The sequence below is a fragment of the Manacus vitellinus genome, unplaced genomic scaffold, assembly GCF_001715985.3.
Source record: "Manacus vitellinus isolate BGI_N305 unplaced genomic scaffold, ASM171598v3 scaffold_5_pilon, whole genome shotgun sequence".
NCBI lineage: Eukaryota > Metazoa > Chordata > Aves > Passeriformes > Pipridae > Manacus > Manacus vitellinus.
The window spans coordinates 5,197,395-5,217,946 of record NW_021940682.1 but is presented as its reverse complement, the minus strand read 5'-3'; the positions used below and the strand labels follow the sequence as shown (position 1 = coordinate 5,217,946).

Genomic DNA, 20,552 nt, shown 5'->3' with positions numbered 1-20,552 from the left:
ATAAAAGGTGAACTAACCAACATGAGCTAACTTTGGCACCCCAGAGTATGAACTCCGAGCTGGTTCTGGTCGCTCCCTCTGCTGGTTTTTGGGGTTTGATTTAGATTTGTTTTGTCGATGGTCGCTGTTGGGTTTTTTCTACCTAAGATACACGTATGGAGTGTGTAGAATAAGAGAGAGATCTGCTTTTGCTTTTTATCTCTGACAACGATAGCGGTTCATGCATAAACAGGAAAATGGGCAGTTATCTTCTAACCTAGACAGTTTTGTATGTCATGATGCACTTTCAGCAGTCTAGCGAAGGCAGCTAGTCAGGTGCAGCTATAAAAGCTATAAACAAATGTAAAACAAAATCTGTCCTTTGGGATGAAAGCTTCTGTAATCTTTTCCTGTACACATTTCCTGTTTTTTGTCTAGTCTGACTTTCTGACTCCTTTCCTAATGTTTGACTCTATCCTTACCTCTCTTTTACCTGACCTCCACTCTGCTGCCTTCACTCCTATTACAAAGACCCCAAGAAAACAAACCAATTCTGCAATTTTACTTTAGGCTGGGCATTGTGGAGTTACAAAATGCAAAATCTTGGAAAAGTGGAAAGAAGACATTACAATGTTGCTTAGGCATCTCGCATAACCACGATATCCCAAACGATTGTCACATGGAGATTGAGATAAATTATTAGAGAGTTTCTGTGAGTCCTTGGATGCTTGGGCTTTGCCTGACTGTGTCTTGCTGTCTTGTATCTCCTTTTTTTTTAGGAAATGTGAACCACAGTAACTTGTTGAGGGCTTCACCAGTGCATCCCCAACTTTCACTGAGGAGCAGTGTTGCCCCACGCTCTGGGTGTGCTCACAGATCACTTAATGTGCAAGGCTGCTACTTTGGCCTTTTCCATCAAAAAGCAGGTTTCTAAAATGCAGATAGGCTTACGAAAAAGGCGTTGTCTTAAGCCCCCCGAGGAGCCTCTCTAGAAGCAGTTGTGAAGCTGCTGACACAAACAGAAAAAAGTACCATCAACTGAAGTTTTGACAGTTGAAAACAGTTTCCCCTTCCCTTTCTGTTGGTTGCGCCGTTTTCGGAGCATGATTCAGTAACCCTCCCAACGTGTGACTGTGGTGTCGTTCAAAAGAGAAGCTGTTGCTGAGCAGGGTGGGGGAGACCCACTTCCTTTTTCTAACCCACCCACTGCTGTTGCTGAGCTTTGCAGCAGGTCAGGGTGAGCAACAGCAGCTTTTTCAGCAAAACTCTCATGCGGCAAAGGCTGCTCGAAAGATAAAGTGGTGGAGGGAAAGTCTCACATCGGTGTCGTTAGACACCTGTGAATTGTGAAAGTAAAACTAAATGCTTGTTAACTGCTCATCTTACTAAAATGTCAACAAATGCACTCAATGGGCTTTATTCACCACCACTCCATCAAACCTGCTCAGCTGTAGGGCTGAATAGCACAGCTGCAAGTCCTGTTCCTTCTAGAAACTATTATTTGAATATGTCATCTGCAGTGGTTTTTTTCTATGTGCAGGGGGAAAAACTTCTCACGCCTTAAATACCCATCTGGTTGTTCATCAAGTGTTAAATGACTGTGTTCAGTCACTGGGATGTAGCTGTTTCCAAACATGGCATGCCTTGGTGTCCGGGAGGAATGCAGTGTTTGTAACTCTCCCATCTTTGAGGGGCTGCATAGTTGGGTAGCTGGGTCTCTGAAACCTATCTTACCAGCTTGGTGGATATTCACTGCAAGTCTCTGGAGAAGAATTGATGTAACATCTCTCATGAAGATGAGCAGTGGTGGTGCATGTGAGGAAGGCTTTACAAAGGTGTTCGTTTTGCCTTTGCTATTGACTGGCTTCTCTCATTCCCCTCTGTGGCATCTTTTTGCTGTGTAGGATCTTGACATAAACTGTGGTCCACTTAGTGCTGGTTTTGAATCTGATTTTGCTGAGAATTTATATGAGGGCAAGAGAAAAATTTAGAAACTATAGAGAAAAATGCTTTAAAAAATCAAAACAATTTTGTAAAGGATGGTTGTTTCCTACGTGCCTTAAGCAAATCACCCTTCAGCAGTTATTCCTGTAGTGTGTTCATGTCCACTTGATCTTTATTTCTTTTTACTGAGGAATCAGAAAGCGGAAACTGCAGTAAACTTCAAATCACCCAAGCCTCAGAAAATACACAGAATCGCTCATAGGCAAGAGGAGGATTTTGGAAAGCTGGACCCCTTCCCATTCGGCAGCCACTCTTTAAAGGAAAACTGGACACTTGCCCAGCTCAGCAGTGGTTTCTTGATAGTTACCACAACATCCTGCTGGGAAATCTTGGCCCCATGTTACTTTAATTGAATTGCTATGGGATGATGCTGTTAATCAGTTTCTCTTTTTTTTGTTGTTTGTTTTTTTTTTTTTTCAGATTCTTCTGATTCTCTGGGGCATATGGTCTGTTTGGGTTTGGGGTTTTTTTTAATGTCAAAAGCAAAACAAAAATCATTAAAAAAGAGGGAAGGAAACAGTTGCTTATCTCTCTGTGAAAATATGGCAAGTAAACATGACGAGTTGACTGTGCCTGTCCTCTTCTGCTGATAATAGTTTCAGCATCACCTCACAATCGTCTGCTTCTCATATTTATGCCTCCCCTCTGTGTAGCTTTGCTTGTCGGGCCTGAAAGGCAATAGGAAGCTGCTGAGAAGAGAACATTTCAATTTAAGCCCCTTCTGTAATAATGTGCAGAGCATGTTGCCTGACTGTGAGCTCCGTCTTCGGCTTTTCTGCAGAGCTCTTAATTTTTGTTCCTTCTCCTCCTGTTTATCTGCTTGTCTGTTGTATGCAGACTGACACATCTCTGTTCTGTCAGTGCTTCTTACATGCTTCTAGCTCTGTGTAGGCAACCAGAAGCAATCATTGCTGTCATTTTATTTCTACTGTATCATCTAAATATGTGCTTTTTCAATGTAATGGTTTAACCCCAACTGGCAATTAAGCAGCATGCAGCCACTCACTCTCTCCCCCCGCAGGATGGGGGAGAGAATCAGAAGGGTAAAAGTGAGAAAAAGTGAGTGTTGGGATAAAGACAGTTTAATAAGTAAAGCAAAAGCTGTGCACACAAGCAGAGAAAAACAAGGAATTCATTCACCACTTCCAGTGAGTGGGGAGGTATTCAGGACAGCAGGGCTCCACCATGCTTAATAATGACTTGGGAAGACAAATGCCATCACTGCAAACATTCCTCCCCCCTTTCTCCTTCTTCCCCCAGTTTTATGTGCTAAGTGTGATGGTATGGACTATCCCTTTGGCCAGTTGGGGCCATCTGTTCCAGCTGTGTCATTCCCTTAGTTTGTGGGCCGCTCCTGCAAAGTCTCCACAAAATGTCCATTGAGTTCATTTAGTCCATGATGTGCTCCATCTGTTATGGTGGTCACTCAGGACAGGAGAGGTGGTGTGTTGGAGGACTTATTGGGCACTAAATCCAGCTCAGGTCTGGTCACTGCTGCACTTGCACTGCTTCTTGCAAGGCTTGTCCTCCTGAGGTTCAGGTGGTTCCTGTTACACCAATTCCTATAACATGCAATTCAAATGACGAGTTAGAACAATTTAAAGGTATTTCCATTACAGTCTCCACTTCTGGTCCTTTTGGGCCATCTTATATGGTTTAACATTGCAATGAACTCCTCCCCTTGCTCCCAGTCTGGCTGCAATAAGAGATTCCTGCTGTAGCCCACCGTGGGCTGCCAGGGAACAGCCTGCTTCACCATGGTCTTCACCACGGGGGGCAGAGGGATCTCGCACTCTCCCTCCTCCAGCGTGGGGTCCCACCATGGGAGACAGTCCTCCATGAAGTTCTCTGACAGGAGTCCTTCCCACAGGCAGCAGTCCTTCACAAACTTCCCCAGCGTGGGTCCCTTTCACAGGGTGCAGTCCATCAGGAACCGGCTGCTCCAGCCTGGGTGCCCCACAGGGTCACAAGCCCTGCCAGCAAACCTGCTCCAGCATGGGCTCCTCCCTCCATGGGTCCACAGGTCCTGCCAGGAGCCAGCTCCAGCATGGGCTTCACACAGGGTCACAGCTGCCTTTGAGCATCCAGCTCCTCCAGCATGGGGTCCCTCCATGGGCTGCAAGTGGATCTCTGCTCCACCGTGGACTCATCCATAGGTCACAATCCCTTTGACTCTGGTTCACACTGGAGTTCCAGCCTGTCCAGTACAGCAGTGATGCCCTGACCATTTGCCAGCCCAGACACTTTGCCACTGCTGTTATCAGAGTAATTGCAACAGAACAAGGACAAAATGACTGAATGTTAAGTGATAGGATTTAACAGAAGTCATTCAATTACAAAAAGCCCCACGGTTAGTAGCTAGTTATTTCTATTACCTCTTGTTGGTTCACCCCAGCCAGCAGCTCAGCCCCATGTGGCTGCTCACTCCTTCCCCTCAGTGAAATGCACCATATCAGCTGCTCTGAAAAAATTATCTCAGACAAAACTACTGCACCTTTTTACACAAAAGGCATTGTCAGGCTAAATAGTTTACCTAAAAAAGTCTGGTTAAGTGTTAGGAGTAATTTTCATAGTTAAATCGATTTTTCCATGCTGGCACTTTACAATTTTTATTTTTCCCTTTGTTAAATGGTTGTAGTTTAGCTGGTTTTGGTTTGGTTCACTTCTTTGCTTTTTAGGTTTTTCCCTTTATCAAAGGATGTAGGTTGCAGGTACTATGTGGGAATGTCCTGCAGTGGCATGGGGGGAGGGAAACCTGATCTGGGAGGTACAAAGTTTCAATAATATTTCTATTAACTATATTTGTAACCAGTTTCTCTTAAGTCCAACAGGATCTATATGCACAATGGAGGATTTATCTGTGCATTTGTCTGCAATAGATGCAGTAAAGTACAGTTTAGACTAAATCGGTATTTATATTCAAATTGATCATGTTGATTCCCCTTGTTGGGGCTGACTTGACCTTTTGAGCACAACAAAAATAGTGAAAAATACCTCTTTCTTGTCCTTATATTGACATTAAGTTCAGATTTATTTTGCTTTTGATTATGTTAGAGCTACTCTGCCCCACAGCTTTTGGGGCTGCTTATACCAGGACTCCCATCTAGCATCCTATGGGACTGTCCATCTGTGGGTGTTTTCGGAGTTAGTGCCACAAACCCAGTGTTATAAAGGTAAGAGAGGTCTTCATTGTCAAGTTTAAGTTCTGAATCCTCATCAACAGACTGATGGCTCCTCATCCTCTCCTTTGGTTTTCTGATGAACCACTTTGTGCAGTGTTTCCATGATGGTAAATTCTTCCCGTTTGTGTGCGTCACTGAATTCACTGAATTGTTTTTTTCCTACCCTTCTCCTGCCACCAAGCAGAGGCAAATTACTGTCAATCCAGTTTCTATTCTGAGAGTAACATTCTTGTTTCTTTCCCCCCACAGGATTTAAACTGTCTCGTAAGAAATAGTAAGTATTTTTTTTCTTCATTGCTGTTTTCTCATCAGATCATGCTTTTTTTATTTTCTTTTTTTAACAAGGGTTCATACAGCATGTTTTTCCTGCTGGAATCAAAGTTGTGAAGTGAAGCACTGCTGTCTTGCTTTGCTTTGGGATATTCCAGTTTCATCCCTTAATAAGCACTGGCTAGAAGAGGAATGGAAAGTTATGTCTTTTTTGGGATAGAGTTTGGGGGTGGGCAGTGGCATGGGTGGAACCCAACCTATCTTGTTTAGTTTCTATCTAAAGCTGGGATCATCATTTTTAAAGAAATGGGAATTTTAGGACAAGTTTGCCAGTAAATGTTCATTACAAGTCATTCTATCTATGATAGTACTTGATGAAAAATTAATGTATGGACTAGAATTAAAAAGAAGGCATAGAGGTGTGCAGTTGAGAGCAATTAATGTAAATTATTGGGTGCTGGGGGTCAAGTCTTAGCAATGGCATGCATCTGAAGCACTTTAATGTGATTATGGGTGACGTTCTTAAAAAAAGGAGAATGTTCTGTAGTTGTCCACTTGATACCCAGAGGCAACTGGACAGTGGTGCAGAACTCCTTGGCCTTTCCTTGCAGTCCCTGTTCTAAGCAGGCTCATTCCTGCCTCAGTGCCCAATCCTGTATTGGACTGGCACAAGTATTTTTGTAGCCAGTAGTACTTTTTGTAGTATTATTGCTTGGCTTGACAGGTCAGGGAGATGACTATGCTGAAAATACCCAGGTTTTAAACTTTTTTTGGCAGGAGAGGGATTTGGTGGGATTAGATTGGATCATATTTCCCACTGGCAGACAGCCATTGGAATACATCTTGACAACAAGGCTAAGCCAAACTGCACCTCCACCATTAAAATGCTGCCTTATTTGAATATTTGGTTTAAATTCTGCCTTATGGCTCTTGTTGTGTTTTTCTGCTCAAGGGGAAATATATTTTTTTTTAGTGCCTAGCACTCTCTTTTCTGAAAGGTACTTTATTCTTATCAGGCTTTTTATAGGTATTTTTTTGGTAGAATGAGCATGTGGGGATTGTCTAATTACTTCCTAAGTATAAAACCATGCTGTTACCAGAAGGGATAGTGCCCACTGTTCCCATCACTAACCCAGCAAAACAGACTGAAAGTGTACTTCGGGGGGCCTGACTGTGCTATTTTTAACATGCTCTGATAAGTCAAATGTCTTACAAAATCTAAGTAGATCGTGTCTGTCTAATGCCTGTCATACCTGATTTCACTTTCTGATGAGATTACAGCACCAGTTTTCCCTAACACTGTGTTGACTAGAGTAGTTTATTTTTCTGTCCAGAGAGCTCATTAATTTAGGTAAGGCATAACACTGTTGGAAGCTAAATTCAGATGTATATTCAGATTTGAGGTAAAGCAGTTTTTAGACACAAAGTAATTAACAGTTGGAAGAATTTCCCTGTGTATCTGGCAGATTTCTTATGATTGGAAGGCTGGTAATTAGTACTAACATGGGTTCATTTCAGCACCAATGTATGGACTTGCTACGGGAGATACTGAGCAAACTTCCTTGACCTGTTTAGCCTGAATACATTGATTGAGGTAATTACTAATGGATTTTCAGGAAAAGAGGAAGTATAAGCTCCTAGAACGAGTTCAGAATATTACAGGCAATTTACAAAGTGCTTCCATGCTGAAAACTGCCTTTTTGAACTGGGGAGCTGTCTGTCACCCAGTTTTGCCTTCAGGATAACCCTGACCCAAAGGGCAGACCATAACTGCCATTAAGCAGAGCTTCTTCAACCCCCCTCTGAATGGTGGTTTTCATTTGCTGGACAGGTACCTGCATGGAGTCGAGCTGGCTGAAGCTTCCAGATTGGACTCCTTCTGCTCCAAGCAGTCTTCATGTCTCTTCTCATGTTTTCCGTCAGGTGGATGGAAAACTGCTCCCTGTGCTTCAGATAGAATGGAAAGTGGCCACTGATGGTAAGTGATGGTTGTTTAATTTGGGCACGAAGCAGAGGAAATAGGTGTGGTCTCGTGAGGAGAATTATGACTTCAAGTCTTTCACTGTCACGAAAGCAGACCTTTGAAATTTAGGAGTTTGGCTGCTTCATTTTGTTGATTTGGGGGTTATGATCTCGTCCTTGTAACTTAGGTTTCCTATATGGGTGTGTGTCTTCATAAAGGAATAATTGTCCCATTGCTGGAGCATAAATTAGTACTAGTAAGTCAAGTTTTCTCACTCTCCAAGTGTCTTTAATTGTTTGTTTGGAAGTGATGCTTCCCTTGCACACTCTTGTCCAAAGTTTTGCACAGATTTAAGATGGAATTAAACACATTCATTTCTTCCTTCTACAGGGCCTATGTCTGAGGGCTATATAGAGTTATGGCCTATAGCTATAGTAGTGTAGAAGCAGGTGTGACTCAGGTAACACAGTCATTTTCTTCAGCTGTGGTTATAAACTTTCTCATTGGGACTGTGTGTACCAAAACAAAAGCGTATTTACTTTGGGGCCCAAACTGCACGAAGCAGCTTTGAGGGGCAGAGCTAAACACAACACTGAATCTATGGAACTGCCAGGGAGCGTGGAAGAATGCAGTTGCCTTCTCCTTTGCTCCTTTGTCTGCAAAGATGTAGCTCTTGCCGTGCAGGACAACCTTTAAGCTGAGAGTGCTGTCAGTCAACCCTGCACGCTCACTTTTCGTGGCCAGTTATCTTTGTGTTGGGATCCCCAGCGCTTCAAAGGAGTAAGACTGTGACAAGGCTAAGCACAGTGGTGACCTCTGGGGGGAGTTGCAACCTCTGCACGTGCAGATGGCAGGAAAAGACAGGCATGTCTGTGTGTCCCTGTGCCTGCAGCCAGCATCCGCTGTCTGGAAGGGGCAGAGCTCGCCGTGCTGCAGGTGAACAGCAATCAACAGGTCTGTGCCCAGTTTGACTTCCAGAACAATTTACCTCTTCAGGTCCGTCCGGATGGAGGCCGGGTGAGTGCCAAGGGCTTTAAACTACTTCTCCTACTTCATGGCTTTGTTTCTGCTTTCACTGTCTTACAGCAAGGTTATTGATTAAAAAGTACAGACTGGTTAGAAGAGTTGGTGAAACAGTCAAGATATTGGACTTGACATCTGCAGTCATTTCCAGTTTCTCTTTCACTCTTCCCATGCCTCAGATTTTAGAAATTATTGCTCTTGTTTGGTGCCTACCACAACCAAGGTCTGGATGTTGCTTAATTTTTAGAAGTTTTTGGATTCTGCTTGAGAGCTGTGACGTTTTATAGCTTTTTTTACTTCAACCCTTCCTTTTATTTCCACTTCTTTCCTATACTCTCTTGCTGTGGAGGAAAGTGCCAACCTTGGGGGTGGTCCTTCAGCTTACACTCCTTCTGGGAAACTCATCAGAAAAATGCTGAGCATCCACAGCTCCCTTTATAAACAATAAGGAATCTGGAATTTTTTCCTTACCACACAGAATTTGGCCATAGTTAGCTTATCTTCTGGAGCCAGTGCCTCTCCCACAATTTGCACAGTATTGCTGATGTGGAGAACAGTATAGATTTAGGATAATATGTATGGAATGGCCAAGTACAGAACTGCATATGTGTAAGTGCAATACTAAATGCTTAGCACTTGCACAGCACTGCAAGATTCATACTAGACTAAAATTTTAGTCTTGAAACTGTGTATTTTAGCCTAATCTCCTTTCAGTTTAGAATGTAATTTAATGGAAACCACACAGTTGTTTGGCATAAAACTGTTGTATCAGTTCAGAGATATAAACTCATTCCAAACAGAAGAGTTGGGACAGACCAAGGGACTGGTACATTTAGTACACTTAAGTTCCATTTTTCTGTAGTCAGGCTGCAGTAAAAGGGTTACATGGGATGAGGGAACACAGTGGAACAGGGCCAAGTCAGCTGTTAGTTTCAGTGCCTTTAAAGAACATCATTGTCCTTTTAAGTCCATGTGGATGTGTTTTGTTTTCAGTGGAATTTCACTTTTGACCGTTTTGAAGTGGAACCTGGCCAGACTTACCAAGTGACTGTCTACCACCTGCCCAAGCTGGGTGTAAATGGAGACTTCAACTGCAAGTCCACGTCTTTCACAGTGCCTGGTAAGAGATGCTCTGGTTCACTTAGGCCTTGAGCTTGGGACTGTAGTGGTTTGTGGACCTGTGGGTTGGGTGATTTTCCGGTCCAGACCCGTGAACTGTGAGCCAGTTTGGCAATAGGGTGGCAGTATTAAAAAAACCTGTTGTCCTTTTTGGATATTGCTGTTCAGAAAATCCATGGTGCTAGCCTATCTCCAGTACCCCTGTGGTACATACCCAAAATGTTTGTATCATTTTTACTACAAATCACCATCCTTATTTCTGGGATCCTGTGTCCAGAAGTTTGTCAAGTCTCTGCTTGGAATAAGGTGTGTGTGGAGGGACTATTCCATGAAGGACGGACCCTTTGATTCCAGTTGATTGTAGTTTCTGCGTGGAAGATACTGCTGTAAAAATTGTTACATGCTTTCTGGAAAGCTGGACAAAGCCTTGGACTTGGGCTGCTGATTTCTGAGAAATTGCATTTGTAGCTTGTCCAGAATTCTGCTGCAGCTGTGGCTAAAGAGAAATTCACAGTTAAACCTGAAAAGGAATATAAGTGCTCCTCTGAGGGGCTAATTGAATGTGAGTTACATCTCCTAAATTTTGTTGCTGAAGTGCTCGTCAGCTGAGCAAGCACAAAGCGGTTTCACCTACGTGAATGGGGCTGTGGAGGAATCTTTCATGTTCTCTGCAGAATGTCGCTGCTACTTTAATTTAAAATCTTTCAGAGTTGCCCCTCTGCTTGTGGAAGCTGGAAGTACAGGCCAGAATTTTGAAATTCGAAGGAGTAAAGTTTGGCTTCTAGTATTAAAGCTTACACGTGTGAAGTTCCATTTCAAAGGCAGAGTTAGGCATAATTTACCAAGAAACTTGATAGTGCCGAGTGCCTGACCCTTTCTTGCGTATGTGAAAATTTTCCTGTTGCTAAATGAATTTTTGTGGTTTTCCTCAAGGATGCTGAGCATCTGCAGTGCCCTCTGGCTGCACTGACTGGCTTTTAAGTATTTGGCACTTATTACAGAGCTTGAAAACTGATTCTTAACTTTTTTCTTAACTTCTTATAGTTGTCAACCTGATTTTGTAGTTATAAAATGGCAAGGTATGGAGTGTATCAGTCAATGTGAGCTGGAAAAGGAGAGGGAACACTTGATTCTCAGCCCTCTTATCTTTTTTTATACCTGGTCGCACTAAGAACTTCCTGGCTTTTATCCTCCACTCTTCTTCAGAAACCTAATACATTCTTACTCATGAATTACAGGAGCACTGTAAATTTTCCAGCTTTGAAAATTGGAAATGTAAGAGATGCAACATTTTGTTTCAACTGTCTAAGCAGGGAATTTTTCCTTTTTCTTTATCCAAACCCTGGAGGGGAGGCATAGTTTAGGCTGAGACTTGTAAATCCCACAATGCCAAGTTGAATGCGTAATTCTGGATTTGACTCTGAAGAAATTCCCAAAGAGCAGGGGCAATCTGATAAATGAATTGAATTATAAATGTGGAAAAGTGCTTTGGAATCAAGAAAGATTCCTCCTAGTTTTCCCAGGTCAGATTGCCTTTGGAGGAGTCTATTGCTATGGTGCAATCACAAGGTGTGGAGATCAATATGAACTTTTAATTCCACTTTTATGACCCTTTCTGCACAAGTCTTACATTAGCAAGGCTTCTCAGGTATTACTGTACTAACGAGCATGGTATGTTTTCTGTCTTTTCTTATTAATTATCTCTGTTCTGAAAAGAAAAAGAAAAAGCACACCATTACATCAGTGGAGGGGGCTATGTTTATACACTGGAAACCAATACTGTTCTTCTACAGAATTTTGCTACTGCTTTGGAACAAAGGTGTCCACTCATTAGGGAGAGCTTGGTTAGGTATCTGGCTTCTGATAAGAAAGTGTGGTTTTTTTGCTAAATGGAAGTACAATGTTTCTGACTACTCACTTATGGTCTTTCTTGCAGACTGCAGCAATTCTCTGATGAAAAAAACCATCCCATGTATAAAGACAGGTAAAAATTTTTTAGGCATGTGGGCATGGATGCTATGCTGAAATATTTCTGATAGTTATGAAACGCAGGAGTATCTTCCCTACTTCCAGGCAGCTCATGGGAACCCAGGATCCAGGGTAAAAGTCTAGATGATACAACTCTGCTCGTGAGCTTCACCCCATGGATGGAGCCAGCCCGATACCACATTCATGTGGCCAGTTACCTGCATGAGAAGAAGTGTAAAATGATCACACATGATTTCACTGAGGTAATTCCCATCCCAAATTATACCTTCTGTGGTGATTTAGACAAATGTCTCAGGTAGTTGCTAAACCAGGACTCGGAGCCGTGATGTAGGAGATGTAGCAAACATTTGAACAACAGTTTTCAAGGAATTGTTTTCACAAATTTTTTCATTGCCTTTGGAAAGAGGAATGTTATTTCAGGAATTTGGTGGATAAAAGATCAAAAAAGAGGTTTTACAATTCGTGGAGCAGTCTATAAACATCTGCAAAGTCAAATTTGATGTTTGACTGGGCTTTACATTTTTCAAGCCAATGCCTAGGGAGGCTAAATAAATCAACCAAAACTGAGGTGCAAAGTTCCAATAGATCATTGAAGTACTTTATCAGATATGATCACGGGAGGGCATTAGTTAATTTTTTTAGATAAAGAATGAGTGCTTTAATAACAGATGTTTCATTCAAGCTGAGAATCAATTTCTGTAGTCTCACAGTCTGTGTTGCTGAGAAGCTCAAAGTGTCCAGAGTGTCTTCTGGCATGAGAAATGTTTCCCTTCAGGCATCTGAGGGAGGAGAAATGCTGAATATTTGATACCAGTCCCCACCCCTCCCTGGGGGCAGGCAGATATAACAGCATTCAGTTTGTTTAATCTTCATTCCTTAACACTTAAAATCCTTTGTACTGAGTGCACTGGTATGCATTAAGTTATTACTGACACAGATTGTACACCTGTACATGTGTTCCCCTGGTAGAGAGGAATGTTCCTCATTCTGGAGTGTTTCCTAAGCACTGTAAAGAATATATTTAGATTGTCATGATATTGACTGTGTACAGCAGGTAACAAGGGCAACTTATTTGTCTGTTCTAATGTCAGAAGCAGCAGTGTTGACAGCTGCTTTTAATTAAACAAGGAAGCTTGGTAATGTTTACACATTACATAACTAAAGATGTTTAGATTGTTTTAGAAACTGTAAGTTTAACTCATTTGAAGTTATACAATGTACATCCTTAGTTGTTTCCTGTTACTTGTGCAATCTTAGCCTGCTGTCTTAATTGTGTTACCATGTCTGTCACAGGACACCCACAGTGATGGTGGCCAGATCCCTTACTCATTTTGTTCTCTGTGGGCTTCTTGTTCCAAAGAAAGAAAATAGAAGCTTTTTGCTTCTTTGGACCATTCCATGTTCTCCAGTCAACTTATTTTCTTTTTTCCTGCTTTCATTCAATTTTCTTCCTTCCCTTACTACTGATTTCTGCAGGGTGGACTACAAGAGCAAGTGAATGTCACAATCAAAATAGAGAAGAACATAAAAGCTTGCTGCAGCTACAAAATACAGGTAGGATCTCACTCTTGTCCCTGTGTCCTTCCTTCACAAACAAGGCAATGAACAACTTAGGAATGTTACAGGGTTTTGCACACTATTTTGTTCTGAGATTGACTAATCTCTTAATTACCTGTATTAAGGAAAAACTGATTATGACTGAAAGGACAATATTTTTTAAATAGATGTTCTCTGTAGTCTGTGGCTTTTCCTTAGCATAGGGCTGCCAAGTCAGAGACTGTGGAGTGGGAATGGCAAGTGTGCAACCTCAGGAGCTCCCAACCTTCTTAATATCCAGTGTCAGAATCCTTGATCAACTTGTTTGCTGAAGGGAAATGGGAGTTCTGTGTCCCTGTGCTAAAATACAGGAAATGTTGAGGCAGGGGGGAAGTAAAGCAGGGAACAAAATTGCTTTTAAGAGTAACTTATGCTTTCTGAATTTATTTCAACTGCAGATTCAGCCATTCTTTGCGAACTGTGGCACAGACTGTCTGAGACACTCTGCTTTCATCCCATGTCCACCAGCTCCAAGTGAGAACCACTTTTCTGTTATCTAGACTCCCATTGGCTTACAGAGGAGAGCTGAATTTTTAATGTAATTCTTGTCTTTTGCAGGTGCAGACCCATCAGGTAAGAAGTTGTTCTGATACCCTGAATCTTTTTTTTGCTGCTCTTTTCCTGTTGTATAGCATAAAAAATGATCCTCCCTGGGAATGACCCAATGAAATGTCCCTGTTGAAAATTTTATATTGTTTGAAGGTAGGTGAGTGCTTGTTTGACATAAGTAGCCAGAATTGTTGGGCTGCAAGTTGAACTTTTTCTGAATTATATGGCTGTGTTGTGCAAGTTAAAGACAGATCACAGTGAAACCTGGAGCTAACAATCTGAATGTTAATAATAGTTAGAATAGACAAAGCTATAGCTTAAATATTACTTATAATAGTTAGAGTAAACAGGTCATGGGGTATGAAATGTAGCAAACCTATTGTATCATGGACTATATCACCCATGTGACTGTATCACCCAAGCCCCCACTGAAACCAACCTCAGAGGATGTGAAGATGAGCACATGACAACCACTTGGTAACAAAACACCAAACCAGTGAAGGGTGAGGAGACCCCACACCCTCATCGTGCTGTTGCTCCAGACTGTTGTGTGAGGGATGGGGAATTTAGGTCATCAGGGCATAATTGCCCAAGGATTTCTTTGTTTGGTGTCCCTCTTTGGAGGCACCAAGGTCAAACTACCGGATACCATAACTGAGCTGTGCCAGTAGATCTGTCTGATGGAGAGGAGAGCCAAGTGTCAAAAATTTCTCTAACAGTCCTCATGTAACACCGAGTTCAGAATTAATTGTGCTAAGAATTACTTCACCATGATTTAATGAGGCAAGTATTCATATGCAGTGTGAACCTTAAAGAGCAATTTTTTTTTAGATACACTTCACTTGCATAGAATTCTTTGAGAAGCAGTTTTGACAAGGAGAGTCTTAATATAAAATACTTTCTGTCACTTTGCTCAGTGTTAAAAAATTTGCATAATATAAAGCAGCTTTTGGAGAGAATAGCTTGCATATATTCATTTTCATGAATGTCAAGATAACTTGTGCATAATGATTTGACATCTTTTTTTTTTTTTTTGGCTGCAACACCTGTAAGGAGCTGGTTTGCCCAAGATTGGGGGAAAAAAAAAAACAAACACCTGTAGACTGAAAAAATACATGACCCAAAATGGTGATTTTTTTTTTTAAGATAGATTACATGAACAGGCAGGACATGGGCGGCGTGCCTGTCAAAGCTGGGTAAACATTGCTATTTAGAGGAAGGTTATTGATCTGTGTTTTCAGTGTGCTGCACATATGGTTCTTTGTGTGGAGCAAGCTGATGGTGCAGAGCAGCATCATGAAAGCAGGAATTCATTTTGAGAAGTGACTGTATATTGTAAGAGGGAAGTGCTGGTCTACCCATGGTTTTGGGCACAACCAGGGTCCTCCTCCCTTGGCCCCCTCTGCCCAAGAAACTTCTGCTCTTTGGTGAAGCTCTATTTGTGTAAGGCAATGTCTGAGGAGTATTTTTGTACTGCAGGTGATATGTTTATATGGCTCTACTGGTGTATCACTGGGATCTGTGTGTTACTGGTGGGATCAGTCATAGCAGGTGTGGTGTGTATGACTAAAAAACGAGCAGGTAAGACTCATACCAGCTAGGAAGAAAAAAATTCAGTGCTAAAGCTATATTTTTCCTACTTCTGTTGCTGTTTTGTTCCTTGCTGTTCTGATGCCTTACTGCTGAGATAACGCCTATGTAAACCCCTTTTTCTGTTTTGCATCTTAGCACTTGTAACGTCCTAATACCATCCACTAGATAAGTAAAGTCTTCCATGAGTTATGCTGTCTGGTACTTCATGTTCTTCATACACAAGTTCATAGCACTTCAGAGCTCGTAAAGGAAAAGGAACTTTGTAGTTCAGCCCTCATGCTGCAGAAATCTTTTCTATTTATTTTTCTCCTGCATTGCAGCAGAGTTTTCCAGAACAGAAGCCCTGTTTGTCCACACTGTAGTCTTTTCCCTGATCCTGAAACTCTACAAAATTAATTTTTGTACTATTTAGGGCTTCAATAATGTTTTTTGATTAAGGTGGAAGGGAAAAAAACAGGACACAGAGGTTGACATCAAGCAAGCTGGAAAATTGGGTACTTAAGGGCTAATTCCTAGTGTTTTTGTGCTGTAGCTGTGAGGCAGTTACCACAGGGAAGCTGTGTAACTCACAGCTTAAGTTTTTCTTTTTCACCTGAGAGGAATAATTGGTAATCTTTTGGAAAATTTCTTAACACATCAGACTTACAGATAAGACGTAGCTGGGGACATTTTGGTCACCTCTTCAGAGAAGCCTCTTAAGAAAAAGCCATCTTTAAAAATGCCCTTTCTCTTTAAAGAGTGGTGGCAGAACAATTGGATGTTCTGTGCTTCTTGAGACTGAATGGATCTAGGGGAGATAGAGAAAGTTTGTTTTAAGTGCATTCTGTCTTCTCTCAAAGGAAAAGTAAATAGCAAAGTATTTGTTCAGTATATTTTTTATTAGGCTTCTTCCTCCCTATGGTTTTATCTCCCTGCACGACTAAGGATTGTTTATTTAACTTAATCTGTGGAAGGTGTTGTGATTTTAAGCACTTAATCTTATGTCTCAGAACTGACTGTGACTTTCTCTCTCTTCCAGGACGCCGACGAGGGAAATCCAACCACAGTGATTTGCAAACTGGTAAGATGTCCTGCCTGTGTTTTATCAAGCAAGTGTCATGTGTTCTAGAAGTCTCACACAGTTGTCCAGAAGGAGTTGTCAAAGGGTCTGCTATTCTATAGGTGCTTCTGAAAACCAACAGGTAGTGTTAGGATCTTTGCTGATACAGGCCATGGCAGTAGGAGATTGGTTTGGGCTGGGTACATTCAGGTCTCCACCAGAGAATAACAGATGCATCTGCAAACCTCTTGAAGCTGATGTATTATTTTTGTGTGGTGAAATTCGATGAACCATCTGGGCATTATTATAAGTCACAGCTCCCCTGTCTGTACTTTCGTATTAAATTTGTACAACGAGATGTTGTCCACACGTGTCACCAAAATAGCATTAAAGCTGATAGTCACTAGTACCTTTTGTTAATATCTATGTTGATTACTGCTGACTTGCACCATTACAATTTTGGGAATGTGGCTGCAATTAATATTTTTCTGTCTTTCATCAGCACCGTGTACCGACCTCTCCCTGCCGCCCTTGAAGCCCCGGAAGGTTTGGATTGTGTACTCTGCTGACCACCTGCTGTACGTGGACGTGGTGCTGAAGTTTGCTGAGTTCCTGATGACAGTCTGTGGCACTGCTGTAGCCTTAGACCTGCTAGAAGATCATCAGATCTCGGAGTTAGGGCCGTTGCCCTGGCTTACTCGGCAGAAGAAGGAAATGGAAGACCTGTCTTCAAAGATCATTATCTTGTGTTCTCGGGGCACCCAGGCCAAATGGCAAGCCATGCTTGGGAGTGAGCCTGTGTGTCTCAAGCAAGATCAGCAGAAGCCAATGGGAGACCTGTTCACCCCAGCCTTGAATTTGATCCTGCCAGATTTCAAGAAGCCAGCCTGCTTTGGGATGTACATAGTCTGCTACTTTGAGGGAATAAGCAGTGAGAAAGATATACCTGATCTGTTCAATGTCACATCCAGGTACCAGCTGATGGACAAGTTTGAGGATATTTATTTTCGGATTCAGGATTTGGAGAAGTTTGAACCTGGGCGGATCCATCGAATCCAGGAAATCACGGCTGAAAATTATGTCGATACCCCCAGTGGGAGGAAGTTGAAAGAGGCCATACAGAAGTTCAAGAGCTGGCAGACCGAGCACCCGGACTGGTTTGAGAGGGAAACCATCTGCTTGGATAATGATGAAGAATTGCATTCCCTAAACAGAGAGAGCCAGGTGGATTCATTGCTGAGTGAATCAAGTGGGATTGTGAAACACCAGCTGCACCTGCGTGAGCCTGACCCCAACTGCAGTTATGTCATCAACCTCCACATGCATGAAGGTGAAAATACAGGCTGTAAACTGCAGCCTCAACTTAATCCATGTGGGGATCCAGCTTCTCAGACTGTGGTCCTTCCTGTGGATGAGATTCCTCTAGTTCAAGTAGTGGAGCCAGTCTCTCCCCTGGAAGACAGAAATGTACTTAGTCATCATGTGCTGAGTAATGAGGACTGTATGGAAGGAGTTCCTCTTCTGGAGACAAGCTTTCCAATGAGGAATAACATCATCCTCCACGATGACTCTGACGTTTCAGCGGTAGCTGACCACAGTCCTGCCAACCTCTCAGGTGAACTGAGGGACCATCTGAGTGGGTTTATGTACCCTCTTTATCAACAGAGTGTCGTTCCTTCAGAGCTGTATCTCTGCCAGGAGGAGGCTGACGGGCAGCACCAGTTGGTCTTTGATGACCAGTGCAAAGACCAAAGACAGTCAGTGCAGTCAGACCAGGGCTACATCTCTAGATGTTCTCCTCTGCCTCCTGATGACCTCGTAGAGGAGGAGGAGGAAGAGGAGGAGGAGGATCAAGAAAAACAGGTAGTCTCCCATGAACTCTCTCCAGAGGTCTTGAACAGTCTAAGGAGCCTCCAGAAGCAGCTGTTTTTCCAGGACATTCAGAGGAGCTCTAACTGGAGCTATCCAGCTGAGGTGATGGACATTGACCAATCTCTGGAGGACTGTTAGGTTCTGTCTGGGACCTGCTCCATTTGAAATACAGAGGTGGAAGGTGGTCCCGTGCAGAATACTGGAACTGCATTTCCAACACCATCCTTGTCCTTGTATTGTAAATGACTTAGCAGTGGGATCTGACTGCTGCTGGGATGCAGGGTTGCCCAGCAGACTGGTGATGTTGCTTCCAGTCTCTGTGGGGAGAAGCAATGAATATTGCTCACCTCTGTGAAAGAACAGGCAGTAGCTCTGTTCCTTGGGGAAAGGCATTAAATTGAATCCTCACTGATAGATGGCAGAAAAATTACTGTGGCTTATCCACTCGTGCCTTCAAAATGCCCTCCAGCTGAACTGATGCTATTGCACTGGATAAAAGTCATGGCCAGGGTTTGGAAAATAGATTTAGATAGCATGGCAAAATGTGCATTGCCATTTCCATACACATTTTAAATGTTTTGTTGTAAATACTGTGTCAAAGATGTGTGCCTTAAATCTCAGCTAGGTTACTGCTGTTTCTACCTGTTGATTCTTATGCCTGAAGACTTTTCTTTTGCCACTCATCCATTAATTTGCAGCTGCATTTCCATGGTCGTTCAGAAATCAAGTGGAGTAACTGAGCAGTAGGTGGGATAAACTTTTAAATTGTGAGTCTTCATAACTCTCCCTGCCTCCCTTCTGGGAGGTATGGGCTTGAAAACTAGCAATAGCAGGAAGGGGGAAAAGGGAGATAAAAGACCAAAAAATGGAATTTGGAGTTGTTGCACAATTTTAAGAAAAATCTGGGGCTAAATAGAGAATCTTTGAATTGGAAATCTGCTGTATCCTGCTACACAGTGCTGCAGTGCTGTTTGCTTTTGGGTATCTTGGCACCAGGGAGATGTGAACTGAAGATGTAGGTAGTGGCACACAATTAAAGAAATGAAAGACTATTTTGGAGGAGAAAAAAGCTCAGCTTCAGCAGACGCTGTTTTGGAGCGGAGGTTATATCTGAGTTATGGGAGGCTGAGTGAAAATGACTGTAACATGTACTTGTGTGGGTATAAACTCAAACACAGGTAGTTCAGGTTAACCATAGTGAAATACTGAATAGACCAAGGGGTTCATCCTCCAGGAGCAGTGATGGTAACTCTGTCAATTCCAGTGTTTTTTAAAAATGAGGCTGGATGCACTAGAAGAAATTGTTCCCTGCGAGTAATGGCACACTGGCCCTTGTAGCACTGGCTGGGTAGCAGACTAGCTGAGGTTGGCATTTACCCTATTTTTTATCACTGTTTCTGCAGCCCAGTGGATAACAGCCTGAGATGTAAATACACCCAGGTCTTTCTCCTGTGCCTTCAGACAAGCTTGTTGTCTTCCTGTCCTTCAAAGTTTACTTGTCAAAAAATCTTAGGATAATTTTATTTCAGCTTTTTAAAAGTCTGATGTCTCAGAGAATAATCTAGTTTTTGACTTGCAATGAATATTTTATTATGTATATTTTATAATTTTATGAATTGTGGGGGTTTTCCTTAAATTAAAAACCAAGAATACCTTTTGAACATATTTACTTAAAGAGTTCTATGTCCTCCATTGTGCCTAACTCCTTCTGTTAGTATTTGTTATAGAAATCTGAGGCAAAGCTGAGCCAGAACTGAACTGGCTCACAAATGCCAAAAAATTCCTGCAAAGCATGGCAGCTGTATTGAGTTGAGCTGGATACAACTGAGGACCCTTACCTGTGGGAAGTGCACATCCCTTCAAAAGGAATGTCAAAGGAATTGTTAGTAATTCCCATGCACGACTGCTCCATGAGGCAGGACTGCTAAGACAGCTGCTTTCTCTGCAGCCAGATGACAAAGGGACAGTCCCTGCAGAGATCCAAACTTAAGACTGGGAGCCTTCCTGCCTCTACAGGATCTAACCCAGCAGGAGCTAAGCAAGAGGCAGCTGTGATCTCAATGCTTCTCCAGTGAGAACCCATTTCCCAGATTATGTGAGTAATTGCCATCTTGATGATCCCACTTCTAAAAGTTTCTTTTATCTTAAAGCAATTAACATGTAAATCTGATTTTTTTTTCCCCATGAGTCTTTTTCAAGTGGTATGAATTCCTATAAATCACTTAAATAGGAAGCTCAGAAGTGTCATCTGGATTTTCTTGCCTTAGTCATTCCCTTCTCAAATAACTCCCTTGGTGTTACAGCTCTTAGAATTTGCTTTCACTCCCAAAAAGTTTGTTTGAAGGGAAAATCCAGGCGCTATTTTAGCAATCCA

At 42.3% G+C, this 20,552-nt stretch overlaps 1 protein-coding gene across 1 annotated transcript in view; it reads left to right on the top strand.

Annotated features, from left to right (window-relative positions):
• IL17RA (interleukin 17 receptor A) overlaps window positions 1-20,308 on the top strand; it is a 21,740-nt gene extending 1,432 nt beyond the window's left edge. The window contains exons 3-14 of the mRNA XM_029963391.1: window positions 5,415-5,439; window positions 7,267-7,413; window positions 8,291-8,415; window positions 9,415-9,541; window positions 11,477-11,524; window positions 11,614-11,771; window positions 13,006-13,083; window positions 13,524-13,599; window positions 13,684-13,698; window positions 15,154-15,255; window positions 16,286-16,327; window positions 16,809-20,308. Of these exons, the coding sequence (XP_029819251.1) occupies window positions 5,415-5,439; window positions 7,267-7,413; window positions 8,291-8,415; window positions 9,415-9,541; window positions 11,477-11,524; window positions 11,614-11,771; window positions 13,006-13,083; window positions 13,524-13,599; window positions 13,684-13,698; window positions 15,154-15,255; window positions 16,286-16,327; window positions 16,809-18,316 (2,451 nt within the window). The 3' untranslated portion in view covers window positions 18,317-20,308. The remainder of the gene's footprint in view (window positions 1-5,414; window positions 5,440-7,266; window positions 7,414-8,290; window positions 8,416-9,414; window positions 9,542-11,476; window positions 11,525-11,613; window positions 11,772-13,005; window positions 13,084-13,523; window positions 13,600-13,683; window positions 13,699-15,153; window positions 15,256-16,285; window positions 16,328-16,808) is intronic.
• The last annotated feature ends 244 nt before the right edge of the window (window positions 20,309-20,552 follow it).